Source organism: Lucilia cuprina, chromosome 4 (genome assembly GCF_022045245.1).
Source record: "Lucilia cuprina isolate Lc7/37 chromosome 4, ASM2204524v1, whole genome shotgun sequence".
In the NCBI taxonomy this organism is placed as follows: Eukaryota; Metazoa; Arthropoda; class Insecta; order Diptera; family Calliphoridae; genus Lucilia; species Lucilia cuprina.
Window position 1 is genome coordinate 70,155,136 of NC_060952.1, and position 21,417 is coordinate 70,176,552.

Below are 21,417 nucleotides of genomic sequence, written 5' to 3' on the forward strand. Positions count from 1 at the left end.
CATTTTTCGTGTATATATAAGGCATGGATTTTTTCAGTGTAGTATGGGTCATGGAAATTTTAAGATTTATGCCAAACTTTTATCAGACTTTGATGTTTTAATTGTACCGTTTACGATTATATTCAGAATTAGAATCATTTCCTGAGTCACCTAGGCACCATACAACCGTAGACCACGAACACATTTAAAATACTTTAATGTTACGTAAATCCCTCTAACAAAATTTATTACTTCCATTAAAACAAATTGTTTTAATTAATTGTTGCGGAATAAAAAAGAAGATAACTATAGTTGCTACACCCATTTATTTCTGAGTCGATTTAAATATGTCAGTCTGTGTGTTCATGTAAATTTTGAGGGCACTCTAAAGATAATTTTATAAAATTTGGCACATACTCTTATTTTGACCCAAGGTTGACTTAATAGTTATAAAATAATAGTTGTTCATATTTTTGGAAACATCGGCTTTCTGTTCGATTACAAAGTTTTATTGATTTAGTTAAAACGATATGTCATTTATATATATCTCGCAATAAAATCATTAATATTGTGTACGAGAATCAATTATCTTAAGTAAGAGACTGTAATCGTTTCATGGTTACATTTTTTACCATAACCAATACAACGAGGATGAATACCATGATTCCAAAGCCACAAATCCATACATATATACTTAAGTAAATCTTTATTAAATATTTGTTTGGTTTTCTTTAAATAGTAAACTCAAAGTTAATTAAAATATTAATAGATATATAAATATATACTTTGAAACAAAAATGTGTGCATTTCCCTATAAGTAAAAATCTTTTAACATCCAAGTTTTAATATTGGCATAACTTCCTAAAATGTACTAAACATGTGCCCCGTTTTATTACCCATATTTGGGTACAACACAACTATTTATACCATGGCATAGACGCGCCTGCTATTGAATTTACACATAGACCCGGCAAATAGACAGACAGACAGACGGATAGACAGACATTGCTATGAGTAGAAACTGTAGACATTTTTTTGTTCATATTTTACGTGTTTATGATAGTTTTTGTTTTTTTCTTTTCATATTTTTATGTTGTTGAAGTTTGTTTCTATTTCATTTTATTTTCATATTTGCCTGCATCATAACCAGTGTTGTCAACATTGGTCAAACAAAACGCGCGCAAAAAAAATTAAAAAGGGGTAAAAAAGCGTAATTTTCTAACTGAAAATGGGTAAAAAAGCACTAACGTTTTTTCAGTCAAATATTGTTTATTTTAATAAAAATTGCACATTATTTCGCTCATTTCCTACAAGACTCCAAAATTCGTTTTTTAGAACATTGGGCTGCAAACAAAACATGCGTCATACTAAAATCTTTCACCGGTGTAAGTTAGATTTTTAGTAACGTAAGAACTAAAACTAATGTTTGACGAATATTAGATAAATAAGATGAGAATTTTAAAAATAGTAAAATTTCATTAAACATTCAAACTGACAGGCACACTACCAACTGGCCAACCGATGTACCCACACCCAAATTGTAAAATTTTACAAAACTTATGAAATATATTTTTTTTTGCAAAATCTATATATATTATTTTTAAGTTTTTTGAGTTCTGGAAAAATTGTTAATTTCACTGATAGTGAATAAGATAACTTATTTTAAAGTATTTTGAATATTTTGTTTTTTTGTTTTTGAAGAATATTTGCTTTTGTACATTTTGTACATAGATTTTGTTTTGTTGGTCAGTTATAGACCAATCGTCATAAAATTCGGCATAAAGAATTATAATAAAAATCTTTTTATTGAGAGTACAACGATGAAGTAATCATGAAGACTTTATATATTCAATTGTGTAAAAAAATTATATAAAACTTATTTTTTGTCAATTTTCATCGCTGTACTCATATTTTTAAGGGGACCTTAATAGGGGATAGGGTACGTTACCGATAAATTCAAATTAAATTTGGTAGGAGGATTACATTTGTTTAAAAGTAGTTTATTTCGAATTTCTCCGCTAAACACGTATTTTTAAGTCAGTAATGAGCGTTAAAATCAATTTTTGAAGGTGACCATATGTGGGGGTAGGGTCAATTATGGACCGATTGCCGTAAAATTTGCTAGAGAGATTTTGGCTTATATAAAACATATTTATGTAGAATATTTTTAAGTCGGTAATGAGTATTAATGTCATTTGGTAGAGAAATTTTGATGCATATACAAATTTGTGGAAAAATTTAACTCGTTTGCTCTTTACGTTCTAACCCTATCGTGCTTTCAACAGACAGACGGATGGACATGGTTAGATCGCCTTAGAATTTAATAAGGACCCAAAATATATACGACCAATGTGTTACAAACGGAGTGACAAAATCAATATACCCCACTCATCTTGGGTATATGTTGGGTATAGAAAGCACTAAATGCACTGTCATAAAATTAGAAAGCACCACTTTAGTGCCTTTTTGGAGAAAGGCACCATGAGCAAAATTTTCCGCGTTTGGCACACCAAAAAGCACCGCAAATAGTGCTAAAAGCACTAAGTTGGCAACACTGATCATAACAACTAGTAGTACATACATACATACGTTGTAGTATTTGTATCTTTAAGTTACGAAAAATAGTTAAGCATAGAGACACGTTTAGAAGTACATACACACATAACCGTATGAATGTTAGTATGCATTAGTGTGTGCATTTGTTTGTACGTAAAAGCCGGTTGTTGAAAATTTGCAAATTACAATTTACATCTGATTGTCCAGAATCAAATGCCACCATTTTCCATGTACATAAATATGTAAAGTAAATTGCCAAGCATGACATTTTAGTTTTTTTTTCGAATTTTTGTATGAACAATTTTGTGTATAAAAAATATTCAATTTTTCCTCCTTTTTTGATCTCTATTTTTGGCATTTTATTCGATTTAAATTAGAGTTACCATAGCGAGATATGAAAATATACTTTTGAGTGTAATAAAGAAGACACAATTTCCGACATATTGTATATGGAAAAATTATTTTTATTTTGTTTTGTATAACTATTGACTAGGAAATTTTACATGTATATACTTATATGAAGATATGTATATACCTAACAGTTCGACAAGGAATCAGTGCATCCGAAAAAGTCAGTGATATCCACGTGGGTTTCCCTATTTCGTCTTAACGGATGTACTCTTTGTAAACGACGTTGACGACAATCGTCACTTTAGTATTCCCTTTATAAGCGAGAGAGTTGTCACTTGAATAACGAACTTACGAACTTCGGCATGGGGTGAGATTAACTTCCTTGTAGGACAAGCACATGTTAAAATGAACGCTCTGTATCTAGTGGTAACCATAAATAGTTGGTTAAATAGGTGTTTAGATTTTAAGATCAAACTGCTGGATATAGCACTGCAGTGCTAAAAATACATGCATAAACGACAACTCAAATGTTTAAGAAAACAACTGATATATTTGTAAAAGTTATCTGTTTTAATCGTGTTTTATCAATATCATTTAACTTAAGTAACAAGAAATGAGTTATCTGCATTGTATCATCCTAACTTTAGTTATTCCCAAGTTGTAATAATGGGCCTTAATTGAATAATTCAAATTGTTTGTAAAATATAAGTGATAAAATATACAACTTCAAGTTTTTTTTTTGTAGATCTAAACTAGATAATTTCATAGTCATACATATAAATATGGGGGATTTCCTCTCGAGTAATCCAACTTTTAAACCCATATTTTCGGATTGTGATTATAACAAAAAATATTTTTTTTGAATGAAGTTGTAGAAAAATTGTACCATTAAATCAGAGGACATAGGCTTCAAAAGCTGTCTCACCTGACAAAAATCCCCCATTTAAACATAGATTGTTTTTACCTCATACCTCAGGTGAACTACATGTGGGACTTTTACATCTGCAGATTTAGTATATAGTATCTTAATAATAGACTTGGTGGATGTTAATTACAATTAATTGTAATTGTGATTTATGCATCATTCTAAAATGTTTGAGTAACACATTTCATTTCTTTCATTCCATCTAACTGTTGTAATTGCAAGTTAAATTAATTGTTCAAATAAAATTTTCCATTGATCTGTTTCTAATACAACTTGCATTTCTTTTATAAAATATGCAAAGCATGTTAATTAATGATTCAAAGACCCTCGAGTTTCTTTCTTACTTTTTGTATTACAAAACGAATGAGTATTACGTTTATTTTAATGGCACATAAGTGAAGGGTTTCTATGTGATCGAAATATTGTAACACCTACTTTATACATAAAAGTGCAAGCAGCTACGTGCCTTTGAACTGAAGTGACAACTATAAGATAATATTTACTAAACAGAAACTTAAAAAACTTTAAAAATGTGTCATATGAAAAAGTGTTATTTTTGGTACAAATAACATAGAGTTACATTTTATAATGTATTGAAATTATTTAGTTCACCAAACAATTTCTACATATGTACTTAAATATGTAAAAGATATAATTTTAAAAATTTAAGGACGAACAAATGTTCAAATATATTTTTATTTTATTTTAAAATCTATCTGGTCACTTTAGAAGTGTTTAAAAATTGTATTTTCAATTGTGCATGACTTTTATTCATGTGGAAATTTCAATTGATAAAAAAAATCTGAAAAAAATAGAGAAAAATAAGAAGAAGCAAAATAAACGTTCTATGAAAATAAATCCCTTTCAATCACGTTTATAGTACAGGAAAAAAATTTAAAGAATTTGTAGTAGAAAACATTAAGAATACTCTTCAGTATATTTCTCATGAAAAGATATGAAAAAAGAACAATACTCGTACATAATGGAAGATAGAATTTTGTTAAACTCTGAAATCATTTCGAAATTGACAATATTTTATTCGCATAATTTAATCTTTTCATATAGAAGAATGACAAATGTTACTTGTGAGTATATAATGATGACACACAGTCATAATATGACGTACTAGTTGCTGCTACTGCACATAAAAATTTCGCAATCTTGTTGCATGCAACTAATTTAATAAATATAAAATTTGAAAACATTTGTATCACATCCATCGAAGACAAGAAATAAAATATTTACATTTTATTAGTATAAAATATCAAAATGTTAATAAATTAAGAAGTATTCTTGTAAACATTGTACCAAATTTTATTTATAAATTCCAGCACTTTATCGGATAAAAAATTGAAATTTTAAATTTCGAATAATTGAGACTCGCTATTGTGTTTTTATTTTGTTGACATTTTCTTTCTATGTTAACAGATAAATAAATATATAAATATGTTTATCAATTGTATCTATAAAATTCCTACATTTGTATACGTTTCAACTGTTAGTTGTTTTTTTTATACATTTATAATCTAAGGGAAATAAAATATCTTACACACTTAATAAAGTCACTCATTAATTTACGTAGATTAACGATTACTCACCCAGTTGGTTGATTACATTTAAAAAAGATAACGTTCTTATGAATGAGAATAATCAAATTAGTGAATGGGTAAAACGATTAATAAAAAAATAGATTTAAAGCTATTTTGAAAATTGTTATCATATTTTATAAGTTTAAATAAACCTTTTTAATAGAGGTGAGAACATTTAAAGTGATTTACAATGATTTATTGTATACGATTTGAGAAAATTTGCATTAAATTTAAATATTAATTCATATTTTACACAAAATGTTAACTGTATAAATATGAAAGTGTTGTTAAAATTGTTATCACTATTCCATAAATTACAAAAAAGAAATAAAATAAAATTAAAAATCATAAAAATATGAATTTTCCATCTCCCTAGAGAGGAATTTTATATACAAATTTGGTATTTTACTGAAAATTTTGTAAACTCTCTTTCACGCAAAATGTTTATTATAAAATTTGCAAAAAGTTTAAATATATGTATAAAATCGACAACAACTTTTCTTTATGTTACAAATTTATTTAATTTTTTCTTTTCTATACCACTGTGGAGGCTTCGTTATGTTAAATACAAATGTCTGCTAACATTAATAGCTATTAATTTATGCTATTAACATTTACTGTTGTATATCAATACAATATCTTTCACAGCATATTTTTAGGTGCACACATTGTCTCATTTTTCCGAGAACAAGAACAGATTTATTTATACTTTTATAAAAGTTATGCAAAACGTATACTGTACACGCTCATAAATTAGAACCAATTTGTTTTTGAGGCAATTCAAATTTCTGAATTATTCTAATTTGATTTTCTAAGCTAATTGGACTTCTTTATCGAAAAAAAACTAAAGTATTAAGCAGATTTCCTTCATTTTTGTTTCATAAAAACAACAAAAGTTAACAATTTGCTCGAATACATTAAGCTCTTATTTAAATTAATACTATGAATAAGAAAATTTTTAAACAACAATTACATCACATGCATTTTTTAATTAAAAACTAAAAATTTTACATACGTATTTAGAAAAACATCAAATAACACAGTTAATAGTTTTTGGAGCGATGACTGCACTATGGCCCAATTTACAACTAATCTTAGTTTGACATAAAATAAGCTATTTTTGTCGGAATTTTTGGTTTCATCGATTAATTGCTTGCCTACTGACAAGTGTTGAAAACAATGTTTAATAACCGGTTACAAAAACGCCTTTGTCAAGCTTTTCTAATGTACGAAAAACTGGAGTTTTCGCCGTCTCTTTAAATTTTGGAGGTGTTTGGCGAATCAAAAACAGATTCTCGTCCACCTTTCACAAAAATAGTGCCACTTCCCAATTCAATTTTCGTTTATTTTGTCTCACTTATAAGATTAACTTATTGTAATTGTTAATGTTGTGACCGTATTCTTATTAGAGGATTAAATGCGCTAATGAAATTAATACTAAATTTTTGACAAACAACACAGCGTATTATTATTTATAATGTCATTGTAAGGTCAAAGTTTAAACTGAAAGGTTAAAAATATTCAAAATTAAACAATTAAATCTATATGACTAAAAATTCACATTTCAAATATGCTTATATTACAAAGAATTTCGAACAATCAAACTTCAAAACAAATTATGCCACCTCAATATTAAATTTAAAACACCTGTCAGAAAAAAAACAAAACTTAAAATTCTTTAGATTTTTAGCTGATGCTTTCAAAATAACTTCCATCTGTGAAATAAATATTTAATTTTTAAGTAAATTACCTTAGTTTTATACGCAATGTGGTTGAAACAAATTCGTTACAGTTTTCCCCAACCAATTAGTTTGTTTGTTAGGATTTCTAATCTAAATCATTGTGGTATACTTACCTTTAATAAACGCTGAAATAAAATTAGTAATTAATGTTTATTTTCATCTCTCACACGCAAATCGACCTCTTAATAGCAAATCTTCTTAAATAGTTTGTTGAAATTTATGTAAACAACAAATGTGTTTGCTATTGTGTGTAGCATTTGATTTACCCATTCGTTTATTAACATTTAATTTATACACAGACAGGGAAAATAACAATTGTTGATACAATAATAAACATAAAAAATATATATTATGTTCCGAAAATTTATTTCAACGGGCAACAAACATCAGATTTATGCCGAATTATAATTTTTACCAACTTTTCATACTATTTAATCTTAAGTTTATACAAAATCTTGTAAAAGTTTGATTTGTAAAACTTTGATAACACTGTGCTACTACATAGTATTTTAACAGCAATTTCTTATTTAATTTGTGGCATTGTATAACCTTATTATTTGCATTTTTCATCACTTCTAGTTTAGTTATTTTAATTTGTATCCTTTCGTACACATTATTCTCGATGATAGTGTAATCCGTTTATGGCCAAAGTTTTCTACCATAACAATGTTTAGGTAATCAGTTATAAGTTTTCAAAAGAAACATTTCATAAACAAGGGTGAAAGAATTTCTTTATTTATTTTTTTTTTGTGAAATGCCAATAACAATTTTCTATACTGAATAAAGCAATTTATGTTTAGTTGTTTTGCTCTATTTAGTTTTGTTTAACTCTTGGGGACTTGATGATGAAATGTAAGAATACGACTTTCAATTTAGTTTTTCTTTCTGTCAGGCAATTCTAATCAAAGGAAACTATTTATATTTAGTTGATGAAATTATTTTTTAAATTATTTATTTGCTGTCTTTAGGTTGAATATCTTATACTGACAATATTAATTAAATACCTGAAATTGAAATAAATGAAAGAAAATATATTGTAATACAATATAACTATAATTTAATATTAAAAAAATTAAGAGAATTTAAAGTATCTATTTTTTCTTTTTGATATTGCAGGAATTTTCGCTTATCTTAACTACTTGACACCAAAATCTCGTGCTGAGGTTTTAGATCTCTTGGTAACTGGCTTGAAACGTTTAGAATATCGTGGTTATGATTCGACTGGTGTAGCTATTGATGGACCAAATGGCAAGGATACTGTTATGGTTAAAAGTGTGGGCAAAGTTAAAGTGCTAGAAGAAGCCATAGCCAAAAGTAAGTAAAAAATTGAAAGAAAATATTTTGAAATATTAAAAAAATATATTTTTTTTAAGATTTCAGTGGTAAAGACTATGAAGAACCCATTAGTACACATGTCGGTATTTCACATACACGTTGGGCTACCCACGGTGTACCATGCGAAAGGAATTCACATCCCCAGCGTTCAGACAATGAGAACAGTTTCGTCGTTGTGCACAATGGTATCATAACCAATTACAAAGATGTTAAAACCTTTTTGGAAAAGAGAGGTTTTGAATTTGAATCCGATACTGATACAGAAGTTATTGCCAAATTGGTACATCATTTGTGGAAACAACATCCCGGTTACTCTTTTAGAGAATTAGTAGAACAGGCCATTCAACAATTGGTTAGTGCTAGAAATTGAATTAAATTAAATAAAACCTTATTAAGGCGGAAAATTTTAGATGACTTTTAGTTCTTCGGCAAAGTCTATCCAAAATTTTTGTTAGCTATTTAAAGCTAAATTGTAATAAAATATATATATTTTATTTTTGTGTTGTATTTTAACAGGAAGGTGCTTTTGCTATTGCTATTAAATCCAAACATTTCCCCGGTGAGTGCGTGGCCTCCAGACGTGGCTCTCCTCTGTTGGTTGGTATCAAAACCAAAACTCGTTTAGCCACCGATCACATTCCCATTTTGTATGGCAAAGGTAAGAAAGAATTTTATAATGAAAATTTAACTTCAAAAAGTATTTTAAATGTTTGTTTTTTGATTTCTTGCTGAATATTTACTCAACAAGTTTTGTATTGTATCTTATTTTGTTAAATTTGGTATATTGTTTGTGTTGTTTTTTATTTTTGTTTGTTTTTGTACTGACTTTTTTCTTATTATTTTTTCTCTTTTCTTCTCCTTTATGTGTGTGTTCCTTTTATTTTACATCTATATTTGTTTATTGATTTCATATATCTGTGTACGTGTGCATTTCCTCTTATTTGCAATGTACAACAAATCATGTGTGTTAAATTTTCCTGAAAATTTATTGTCTTTTTAACACTCACTTCTTATAAACTTCTGTCTTTGGCATGGTTGTATGTATGTGTGTGTATGATTTATTTAACGTGAATCTTTTATCGGGATCTCACTAAATGTCCTGCCACCTACTCCTGTATGTTGAACTACCACTATTACTACTACAACTGCTACTACTTCTTCCTCCATATTTGTCATCACTACCACCAACCAACAAACCACCTCTACTATTGCTACTACCACTATTCACTACTTTAACTTTTTTCGTTTGCCATCCTTCCGTAATATTACCACTACTACTGTTCTGTCTGTCCTTTTTCGACGATGTTTTAAAGATGATAAGAAACAACAAACTGAACAAGGTAGTTTTCTTATTATTTCTCAATTTATTTTTTTTTATTTTTCGCTTTTTTACCTTTTTTTATACTGGTGAAGGATTTTTAAATAAATATTATAAAAGCCAATGACATTGGCTGAAATCTTTTTTATTCCTTTAATACGACTGACATAAAAAAATATAAAAAAATGTAAATAACAAAAACTAAACTTGGTGAAGGTTGATTATTTTTTTACTAATAAATATACACAAGATAAATTATTCAAGCCTAAAATTACATACATTAGGGTGGCACTTAATTATTAATTATCGTAAAATGTTTGGGTAATTAGATAGAATTAGAATTTAGACTAAAGTGATCCCCTTTATATTAATTATTTGAATGAATAGTTGAGATACAGTTTTGGGTTTATGATATTTTGCAACTTTAATTTTGAACTCAATTCTGGGAATATATAGTGTATTTATACATTATAGTGTATATATTTTTTGTGAGAACTACTCCTGTTACTACAACACAATTACACATCTAATTCACAATGCTTAACTTTCTACTTGTAAGCATTTTAAATATTTACTTTTTACTAAATATTAGTTTGAAAAAGTTTGAAAAGTACTGTGTAGAAATTATAAAATGAAGAACACGAAAATGAGGATTTCTTAACAATAGGTGCCATCCTAATACTTTAACAAGCATACATATATGAGAAGTTTCATATCAAGAAAGTTACTAAATTATTATAATTCTAAAGTATTGGATTACGGAGTGAAAATAGTGCATAAGTTTTTTCTTGTTGGAAAAGTTGTTTTAAAATTTACAAGTAAAAATGTAATAGATTTCAATTAGAAGAAAATGAATTATAAAAGTTATTAATATATAAAAAAAGTTTTTTTAAATAAATAGCAATGTCTGTTATGTAAGGCTAAATAAAATTAAGTATTTTTTTTTTTTTTGATATGAAACTTTTTATTATCGTAAATTGTATATATTTTTGTAAAATAAATAGAATTATTTTATCAAGGTTTTTTATTGCCATGTTTGAAATTTATATTTAAAACTATTTATATCAATTTTTAAAGCAAATTTACTTTAATGAATGAATATTCATTTGAAAAATACATTTAATTAAATTTTTACTTTTTTTATATCGTTCTCATCATAAATGAAAAATAAAACAAAAATTAAACGTAAATCTACAATGGCATAAATAATAATTAAATTACAATTTATACGAAAAAATTTTGTAAAAAACGCACAAAAAAAAACAATTAAATCAACTAAAGAAACCGAGCCGGGCAAACCACAAGGTAAACAAATCAAAATATCAATAAATTCATTTATGTTCATTATTATTTTTCTATTTGAACACAAGTTAAACAGAAAATGAACAAAAAATTAAAATCAAATTGGTTTTGGTGGGCAAATACTTCACACCTTTTTTAAAAAAATTTTCTTCTCTCTTTTAACATGAATTATTTTCTGTTGCCATAATGTACTAGAACTAGTTCGTAGATACACTACATTCACATTAAAGCGTCCACAATGAATAATATTACATTTGCCAAATGCATGCAGAGATTATAAAGATTTTAAAATTATATCTGACATTGAAAGTATATCAAAAATATTTAATAAATTAAAGATCCTACATTGGGATGAACAACTTTGAAACATTTTGGAATAGTTTACATAATAGTTAGACTTAAAGAAACCAGCAAATAAATTGCTTTGTTTAAAAACTATATATGTAGATATTGAAATTTCTGTATTCTTTTCCTTTAAAAATAAATCTTTTAAATCTCTGTACACTCTCATATTTCATACCTTTCACATTTAAAGTGTTCACAGTATAAATATCTTGCAATTGCAGATACTAATAAAGTGCTAACTATGTATAATTAATTAAATACTATTTATACGAAATTATGTTATAGACATTTTTATGATATAAATCGTTAAGACACTCTGTGAACATCCCTTATAATCAATTATTAATTATTTTTTATTATACTCTCTGCTCATTATCAATACATATTTGGTCTTATATATTATTACAAAAATTGTTTAATTACAAATTTATTGTTGCTTTGTACATGTATATCTTTTTTTTACTTCTATTATTTGTTTTGTTTTAAAAACCATTACAAAAATAACATATTTCTTACTAATTGGGATTTTATCTTTATTGTACGACAAATATACGAGAGCAAATATATGTTTTCTTTATTTCTGTTTAAATTTGCCAAATTTTTTTTCAAAACTGTAAATGCTTATATCAAAATAATTTAAGAGATAACATTCCAACACATATGGTGTCCTAGCCATCGAAATAAAAAACAAGTAAGCAATTATAATCTACTTGCCCGATTATAATGATTTTCGATTGATTTTTCGTTTTAAGTCATAAGTTGTAACCAGGTTTGAGGAGTAATGTTTAAAGTAATTAATTAAATGGTTAATTACAATTACTTGTAATGTTGATTGAGTTTTAACCAATTACAATTATTTCTTTTCCTTAATTTTAATTAAGGTCATACATATGCAATAACATTACTGCTTATAACTACAAGTAAAAAAATGTAATTTAGAGTTCTTTAATTACAAATAATTGTAATTGAAATAGTTTCAGGTAATTTTTATTAGTAAAACATTTAATTACAGTATCAAGTAATTGTAATTGGTAAAATTTCAATTGCAATTACACATAATAGTAATTGATATAGTTTTAATTACAATTATTTCATATGAAATTGTAATAATTACACCCCAAGCCTGATTGTAATCTCATTTCTGTTACTGCAATTGACATGCAATTTCGCTTCTAAAACGCAGTTATCATCTGCATGGCAATACACTGTGAGTATAAAGTTTATTTCTATGTACTACTTTGCAAATACACATAATATACAAATTTGTAACATTAAAAACTTTTTTAAAGACAAACGCAATATAAGTACAATATTTAGTTTGCTAATTTAGCATGAAAAATTAGAAAAAATTTGTTGTTACATTTAATCTAAGGAATATTAAGACAAAATCATTTATTTTAATTTTTTATAATGTCAATACTTCTAGTACTGAATAGGACCTATTGAAACCAAAAATACTTTGAGAATCACCGAAAACCATCCTTTAAACTCATGTCTTTGAAACTCAAAATATTTTGGGTATAGTTTAAGAATTAAACAAATAAGTGTGTTATCAAACCAAATACTTACATTAAAAGGAATTGAGATTTTTATTGTCAATTATGGATATGTTTATATTCAATTATGGTCCGATTCTAATAAACTTTTGTTGAGAAACGGGATGGGGGGAAGGGAAATTTATCCCCCAAAACCGAAAATTTTTCATACAAAATATAAAAATAAGCAAACGCTGGAGCTGGATCCCCTCCTGTAGAGAAATTTTGGTTTATGTCGAATTTCTTCGTTATACTTGAACTTTTAAAACAGTTATCATATTAAAAATTTTTTTCAGAGGTCACTTGGAAACGAAAACGTGGACCGATATTGCCCATTTTTAATACCAAACAAACATATACCTAATATATTTGTAAAGTTTAATTGACAGACAAATATACATAATTTTGTGGGTTTGCTGAATGACATTTCTGTTAGTGAGTATAAAAATAGACTCCCTAATATTTAACAAGGAAATTAAATACTTTAAGCTCTTTCTTTAGAGATGCTATCATTTAATTTTAAATAAATTCACGTTTAACAGCAATTTTTCTTTCATTTTGCTCTCATTTGCCGAGTTCATGAACACTTTTTCCCATGTTAATCTCTGTAATAACTAATTACATGCGAATAAATTTTAAGTCTATGTATTAAGTAATATTACAGAAATGTATTAATAATTTATGGGATATTCATTTAGGTTTGTATGTATAGAGAAAAACAAATTAAACAAATGTTAAATTTTAAAGTTTTACATAATTTATTAAGCAAAAGAAAAAAATTAATTGAATGTGCTTTAAAATACATACATTGAATACAATATATTGTTTTTAACATAATAAATACAAAATGCATGGTACATAATTACAATAAACATGCATAAATTATTGAGTAAAAATATATATGTATATATACAAAATTGTAATATTTACACATTTACATAAATCATGTCTTCCAACATATGGATATTAGGATCTTCCAATCGTAAAAGAAAATTGAGAATTTTTATATAAATTAGGATAGTAAAGAGCTCACGATTTAGAGAAAACGTCGAAGTTTATTTGGCCTTTTAATTCTTCCTATTTAAACAGAAATTAGAAACGTTCTCATTCTGGTCATCACTGATTTACAATAATGTTTGGAAAACCGATAATCGAGTATACAAAGCTACAAGCTACCAAGTAACTGGAACTAATTGTTCTTTATCAAGTCTATGTAAAAAACTATTAGTGCTTATGTCTTGGGGTAATGTTTGGTTCTTATTGATTTATTTTAATTGAAAATTAATGCTTTAAAAAAGATTAAAATTTAAATATATTCATAGAAGTAATACGAAAATTTGTTTATACCAAACCTTTAGAGCTAGTTTGGTTTTCATTGATTTAAAGGCGTTCATTGAAACATTAATAAATATATTATTTTTAAGGGAAACCCCTTACAACTTGGTACTTAAATAATACAAATTATGTATGTTTGTATAAACACACAGTAATACCATTGAAATATTTACACTTTTTTATTGGTTAAAACATCAGAAAAATAAATTATATTTTAAACAAATGGAAATTTTTATAAATCGCCGAAGGAATTGATATAAAAATACGAAAAACTTTTTTAAGAACCGAATAATAATAAATATTTTAATATAATACTATAGTATTATTTTTATGGTATTGATTTCTTCAAAAAACTCGTGCACAATATGCGTATTATTCGTATTAATTAAAATAACATTATTGAGCCAATTAAATGTTATTTTAGCACACTTATACATTTACATATATATGCATTAAAAAATGTCTTTTTCAAATTTGTTTCAATATATTTCAAAATTCAGCGCAACAGTAACTATCAGGGCAAGGATTTCTATGCAAATGCATGTTTTCAGTCAGTAACTCAAAACAACTTTTAACTAGTTTTATTTTCGAATCAAAGATATTGCTACCAAATGTCATCGATTTGTTGTTGTATATTTTTGCATATTTTCTTATAAATGCATAAATTGCATATTTTTCTTTAAATTGCATATATTTTGCTTATTTCCAACATTTGTGTAGCATATTTTGCATATTTTTTAATTTTTCTAAAACAAATTGTTTTGTTTTTTCTGTATTTAATATTTTTACAACAAATTTGGTATTTACATATTTAGATTTTTTTTAAATAAATATCAACAAATTTCGATTTACCAATAAAATACTAGGTTTTGTGAAACACAATTTTACATAGTTTTATTACTCAACAAGAGTGCGGAAGGTATTTTGAGTTTGTGTTGCTAATTGTAACGTCCAAAATATTAGTCCTCAAACTATCGGTTCAGTGTCAATTTCTGAGTCTGTCCATCTGTGTGCCCATATAAAAAGTTAACTGGTTCCTACATCTCTCTGATGCCCAAAAATTCACTTAAAAACAAGAATTGCTATCAATCTTTCCACTTGCAGATATTAAAAATATACTATTTAAAGTGGTTTTTTAGTCTTTATATTTGTCATTCTCGAGGTCATGTTTCCGTTAAAGCGGTATTATAGTACATAAAGCAGTCCTTAAAAATCTGTATATTTGTTGTCAAAAACTTAAGATCTGAATATCTATTAATATGTACCTTCACAAGGAAATATTTTTTTGGTGCATATTTTGCACATTTTAGTGCATATTTTCCCATTTAATAGTGAGCGCATATTTTTAATTTTTAGGGCATGAAAATCCTTGCCCTTGGTAATTATACAGATTTTTAAATATTTAAATAAATAGCAAATTAAAAACTAAAAAAAATAAATAGAATTGTTTTTTTTTACCGAACTTTATAAGGAAGAAATTTAATTCATCGCTTTAAATATTTTTGCATAAATTTATTAAAAATGATGATATATTTATATAAAAATATTGTAATCATATGCATATACATAAGTTTAATATTACACGCAATCGTATGAACAAACATACATATGTTCGTTTCTAAATACCCTGCAGTGCGAATGGCTGTTTTTAAATACATGCAAAACACAAAATGTTGAAAATATTGTAGTTTAGAAATCTGTTGTTTAAACGAAATATACTGATTTCTAACAAAACTGTTGGGTACTTAGACATTTGTTCGAAAGTATGAATGTTTGTGCATAATTTAATATAATTGAACATTTATTTGTATAAAGTGCCAATCAATAATAATAATAATAGTAATAATAAAAATAATAACATTAATCCGAGCCAATGGTTTAGTAAATGTATTGTTAAATATGAATATCTATTTAAGTTTTGAAATAAAAAAGAAATCAATAGTTATTTATTGGCCTTTTTCGAATGAATTGAAAAATACAACAGAATGTTAGAGTGTTAAATTTGATTGGGTGGAAATTTATGATTTCTGTTTTAGTTTTTCCTTATTTTCAACATTGATAATAAAAATTTAATTGATTGTAATGGACTCCAGGAGGTCGAATAATAAATGATTGTTATTATATGTTTTAAATATATGAACTGTTTTAACTATATAAACTTATATTTAAATAAAAATTCATTAATAACTAATCATAAATTAATATCAAAGGCTACTAATTAAATCCATTTCGAATGGTGATTTTTCTACAAAACCTCTACATATTCTTATTCCACTTTTTGTAATTAGAAACAAAAGGGATTTACTAATTTTGTCAAAAAAAAAAAAACTACAAAAGTAAGGATTTCTTTGTCTTTATTATATAACATGAAATATTTAATTAAACTGATATTAAATTTTCTTTAAATCTAACATTTTAACTACAATGTCTATTCATTTATACTGATATGAAATCTAAACGAAAACAAAACTATATGTACATTAGACCGACTCGCTCTATATGGTAAGCAAAAACGCGTTTTTATTATCGCTCTCAAAATATACCTTCCTTTGTTGATGATGACCGCTTTACCAAATAAAAAAAGGTATTTTGGAATATTTTTTTTTAATTTTTGTTTTGTTTTGAAACAAAATATCCAATCGTTTAGAAGTGGTTTTAAAGCCGCGTCCAATGATGAGTTAATCATAATACATCATAATTGTCACATTCCAAAATTTTTAAAAGTGTTAGGTTTTTCACTAATAAAGGTAAAATGTATGCACAATTTTGCCACTAGACTTGGCTTTGTCACATTCCAAAATTTTTAAAAGTGTTAGGTTTTTCACTAATAAAGGTAAAATGTATGCACAATTTTGCCACTAGACTTGGCTTCAAAAAACCTTTCAAATGATACCACATATTGTATATTCGGAAATACTGGAAAATAAAAAAAAAAAAAAATAAATAATAAGGTATTTCTTTGTAAGCGGTGAGGTTCACGAAAGGCCATCGATATACTAGAGATATTTTAGGAACCATTATAAAACATAACAAAGATATGTGAAGCTGGGTAACATATTGAATTTACCATGAAAAATCTTGTACCTCATACGATATTTTCTCACGAATGGACAACACTAAACCTAAAATATTTTGGGTAACATCATATTACATAACAGCGAATATTTTGAGAGGAACAACTCAAGCGCCATTTTTTGTGAGTCGGTCTAATGTACATCGTACATACATATATCTATTTTGTTTGTTTTTAATACAATTATGCACATTTAATTACATAAAACACTACTAAATAAACAAAATAATCTATGCACTCGAACTGAGGAAAAAAGTTTTTAAAATTAAATAAATCCTGGTTAAATGGAAAACACCTGCATAATTAATTAATTAGCTAACTACTTAAATGAAAATTTTTCAATGTTGTTTTAAAAATTTTAATTCTTTTATTTTTAACAATTTAAAACATGTACATGTTTATTATTAGGTTAACCCCAAAATTTAAGTTGCTAATGGAAAACATTAACATTTCGTTATTTCTAAAATACCAAATTTCAAAATTTTTGGGAGCTACATCAATCATACCTACAATCCACGTTAATCAAATACATTTGCGTGTATATCTAGGTGAAAAATTACTTCCGAAAAAAACGGAAAAGAAGTTATAAAATTTATTATTTTTCTATTAATTAAACTCCGTGAATATTCATGAAATTTGCGAATGCATTTATGAACTAATAAGGATTTTATTGAGTAATATACAAAAGAATTTTGAAAGTAATTGAAAAAATATATATTTTTTTTGGGATTCAGAGGCCTCTTTTAAATATATAATTTTTATTTTTTCGTATTTAAGACACTAACAAGCAACGTTTGAGATATATTCCTACATAAGATTCTTAAAAAAACTGTTTCTTGGGACACTCTAAAGTACATACATTCATATGCATATACATGGTTTCTGGTTATGTGTATTTATTGTTGCATTTTATGTTTATTTTCTCATAGCATCTAATTATTATTTTTGCTCTATATATTTTATATTTTTAATAAAAATTATTTATTTTTATAACGTTTTACTAACGGTTTTTATTTTTATAATATTCTACTAACGGTATTTGTATAGTTTAATTTGTAGAGCTTTTAAGTATGGAACTCTTTATGAAATTAATTTTAATGCTAATTTATCATTTTGATTTCATTATATATATAAAAAAAACTCTACCATTAAATAAATACACATCTATTTGACTGCCAATTGATGAACAAATATTATAAATCTACTTACGGATTATGGATAATGCAAATATTGAAATACAAATACAATAAATACAAATTAAAATGCTATTTGAAAATGGTTAATCGATTTGACAACGTATCGTAATGTATCGTATCGTATGTATCGTTTATAATGTACCACATCCATATCTAATGACATTTGATGATGTTGTAAATATTATTTTAAACACATCGAATGCTTAATGCTTCCTATAAATACAATAAATATTTAAATAAATAAAATATATACCAAACCACCACCCATCATAAAATGCCAACCACTTCTGCTATTTTTATCATCAAAAATCATCATGTTAAATCAAAAATTACCAATTTGTTGAAACCGATACTAATAAAAAGATCATCGTAAACATTTGCAAAATCGCGATTTATCAGTGTTGCCACGCTCTGAAAGCACCTCGGAATTTATGCCTTTGGAGAAGGAAGTTGAATATTTCTTTGCCTCGGATGCTTCGGCTGTTATTGAACACACCAACCGTGTCATTTACTTAGAGGTAAGACTTTTTCTTGATTTGTTATTTTTTTAATGTAGAATGTTTTTTACAAAACTGTTTTAACTAAATAAATTAATTGATTTTCTTTTATTTTTCTTTAGGATGATGATGTAGCCGCTGTACGTGATGGTGCTCTTAGCATTCATCGTCTCAAAAAATGCACAGATGATCCCCATGCTCGTGAAATTACAACTTTGAAAATGGAAATTCAACAAATCATGAAAGGCAACTATGACTATTTCATGTTGAAGGAAATTTTCGAACAACCCGAATCCGTAGTAAATACCATGCGTGGTCGCGTACGTTTCGATACTAAATCTGTAGTACTTGGTGGCATTACGGAATACATTCCAGAGATTAAACGTTGTCGTCGTTTGATGTTGATTGGCTGTGGTACCTCTTACCACAGTGCTGTGGCCACTCGTCAACTTCTGGAAGAACTTACCGAATTGCCCGTAATGGTTGAATTAGCTTCAGATTTCTTAGATCGTAATACTCCCATTTTCCGTGATGATGTTTGCTTCTTCATTTCCCAATCCGGTGAAACAGCCGATACATTAATGGCTTTGCGTTATTGCAAACAACGTGGGGCTCTCATTGTTGGTATCACTAACACTGTAGGCAGTAGCATATGTCGTGAATCTCATTGTGGTGTCCATATTAATGCCGGTCCCGAAATCGGTGTTGCCTCCACAAAGGCTTATACTTCACAATTCATTTCATTGGTTATGTTCGCTTTGGTTATGTCTGAGGATCGTCTGTCTTTGCAACAAAGACGTTTGGAAATTATTGATGCCCTTCTCAATTTGGAGGATCAAATTCGTCAAGTTTTGAAATTGGACTCTGAAGTACAGGAATTGGCCAAGGATTTGTATCAACACAAGTCACTTTTGATTATGGGTCGTGGTTATAACTTTGCCACTTGTTTGGAAGGTGCTTTGGTAAGTTTGAATTGAAAATTTAGAATAGACATAATCTATTCACGACTAAATAATAATAATAATCACTTTCTTCTTTCGATCTACAACAGAAAGTTAAAGAATTAACTTACATGCACAGTGAAGGTATAATGGCTGGCGAACTTAAACATGGTCCCCTAGCTTTGGTTGATGATTCCATGCCTGTACTTATGATTGTTTTACGTGATCCTGTTTATGTCAAATGTATGAATGCTTTGCAACAGGTTACCTCACGCAAAGGTTGTCCCATCATTATTTGCGAAGAGGGTGATGAAGAAACAAAATCCTTCTGTTCCCGTAGTTTAGAAGTTCCACGCACTGTGGACTGTCTCCAAGGTATCCTTACCGTAATTCCTATGCAGCTACTATCTTATCACATTGCCGTCTTACGTGGCTGTGATGTTGATTGCCCGCGCAACTTGGCCAAATCTGTAACCGTAGAATAAAGTGTGTTAGATTAGACTGCCAATTTACTTAAACCTTTTTTTATATATTTGTATATTGAGTAAAAAGTTGAATGAATTTATTCCATACATACGTATATAATTTCTATATATAAGTACATAAATAGAACATAAACTGCATTGTATACAATCAATATGTTTACTTTTTTATATCCATGTTGATTGTAGGATTATTGCAACGATTGTTATCGTTAAATTTTATTGTTAGATATACGTATATATGTATGTTTGTATATGTATATATTGTAAAAAACAGATTTTGTTTATTGTTTAAAATTTTATACATGTAAAAAATTTAAAAAAATATATATCTCAAAAAATGTGCTTCCAATTTTTATTAATACTCGTACATGTGTATTCGTATTAGTATGTTAAAAAAATATTTTGAATATCTTGCATAAATATAGTTATAAATTAAAAAAATATAAAATTGTGTACCTTTCATTAGCAAAATGGATAGAACGGAAAAAACTAAACATATTGTCAGAAATTTTGTCGTAGAAACATTTTAAAAATGCGATTGAGCTAAAGCTAGCTAAAAAAGTTTTGAGTCGAAATATACAATACCACAGAATAGTTGTAAGTACGATCAGAAATAAAGGTTAGTACATATGGAGTCACATTTTTAACAGAATTGTTTGGGAATAGTTTAAATTTTCACCCATCCAGTTTTTGACAAAAAATATTTCACGATTTTCTATCTTCTTTCTGTGCTTCGATTGGACTAAATATTAATACTTGTTAGATTTAGACCAAATCGATATTTGTGAAATTTAAATTTGTTTAAGTTGTTTTTTTAACCTTCTAAAATAGGAAATATACACTGCTATCGCCAAAAGAAGTAAAATTTGTGTTGTCATAAATTTGTCATTTCCCTGGAATGGAAAATTGATAT

General features: G+C 26.9%; 1 protein-coding gene across 7 annotated transcripts in view; it reads left to right on the forward strand.

The window, feature by feature from the left end:
• Positions 1–20,947, forward strand: part of LOC111684190 (glutamine--fructose-6-phosphate aminotransferase [isomerizing] 2) — a 36,506-nt gene extending 15,559 nt beyond the window's left edge. Inside the window, exons 3-10 of one of the 7 annotated variants that reach the window (XM_023446312.2) lie at positions 8,259–8,456; positions 8,516–8,829; positions 8,994–9,135; positions 9,791–9,817; positions 11,077–11,100; positions 18,945–19,099; positions 19,201–20,040; positions 20,130–20,947. In XM_023446312.2, the coding sequence (XP_023302080.1) occupies positions 8,259–8,456; positions 8,516–8,829; positions 8,994–9,135; positions 9,791–9,817; positions 11,077–11,100; positions 18,945–19,099; positions 19,201–20,040; positions 20,130–20,504 (2,075 nt within the window). In that variant the 3' untranslated portion in view covers positions 20,505–20,947. The remainder of the gene's footprint in view (positions 1–8,258; positions 8,457–8,515; positions 8,830–8,993; positions 9,136–9,790; positions 9,818–11,076; positions 11,101–18,944; positions 19,100–19,200; positions 20,041–20,129) is intronic. The other 6 variants (XM_023446315.2, XM_023446313.2, XM_023446317.2 and 3 more) reach the window with 6 other exon arrangements.
• Positions 20,948–21,417: the final 470 nt, after the last annotated feature.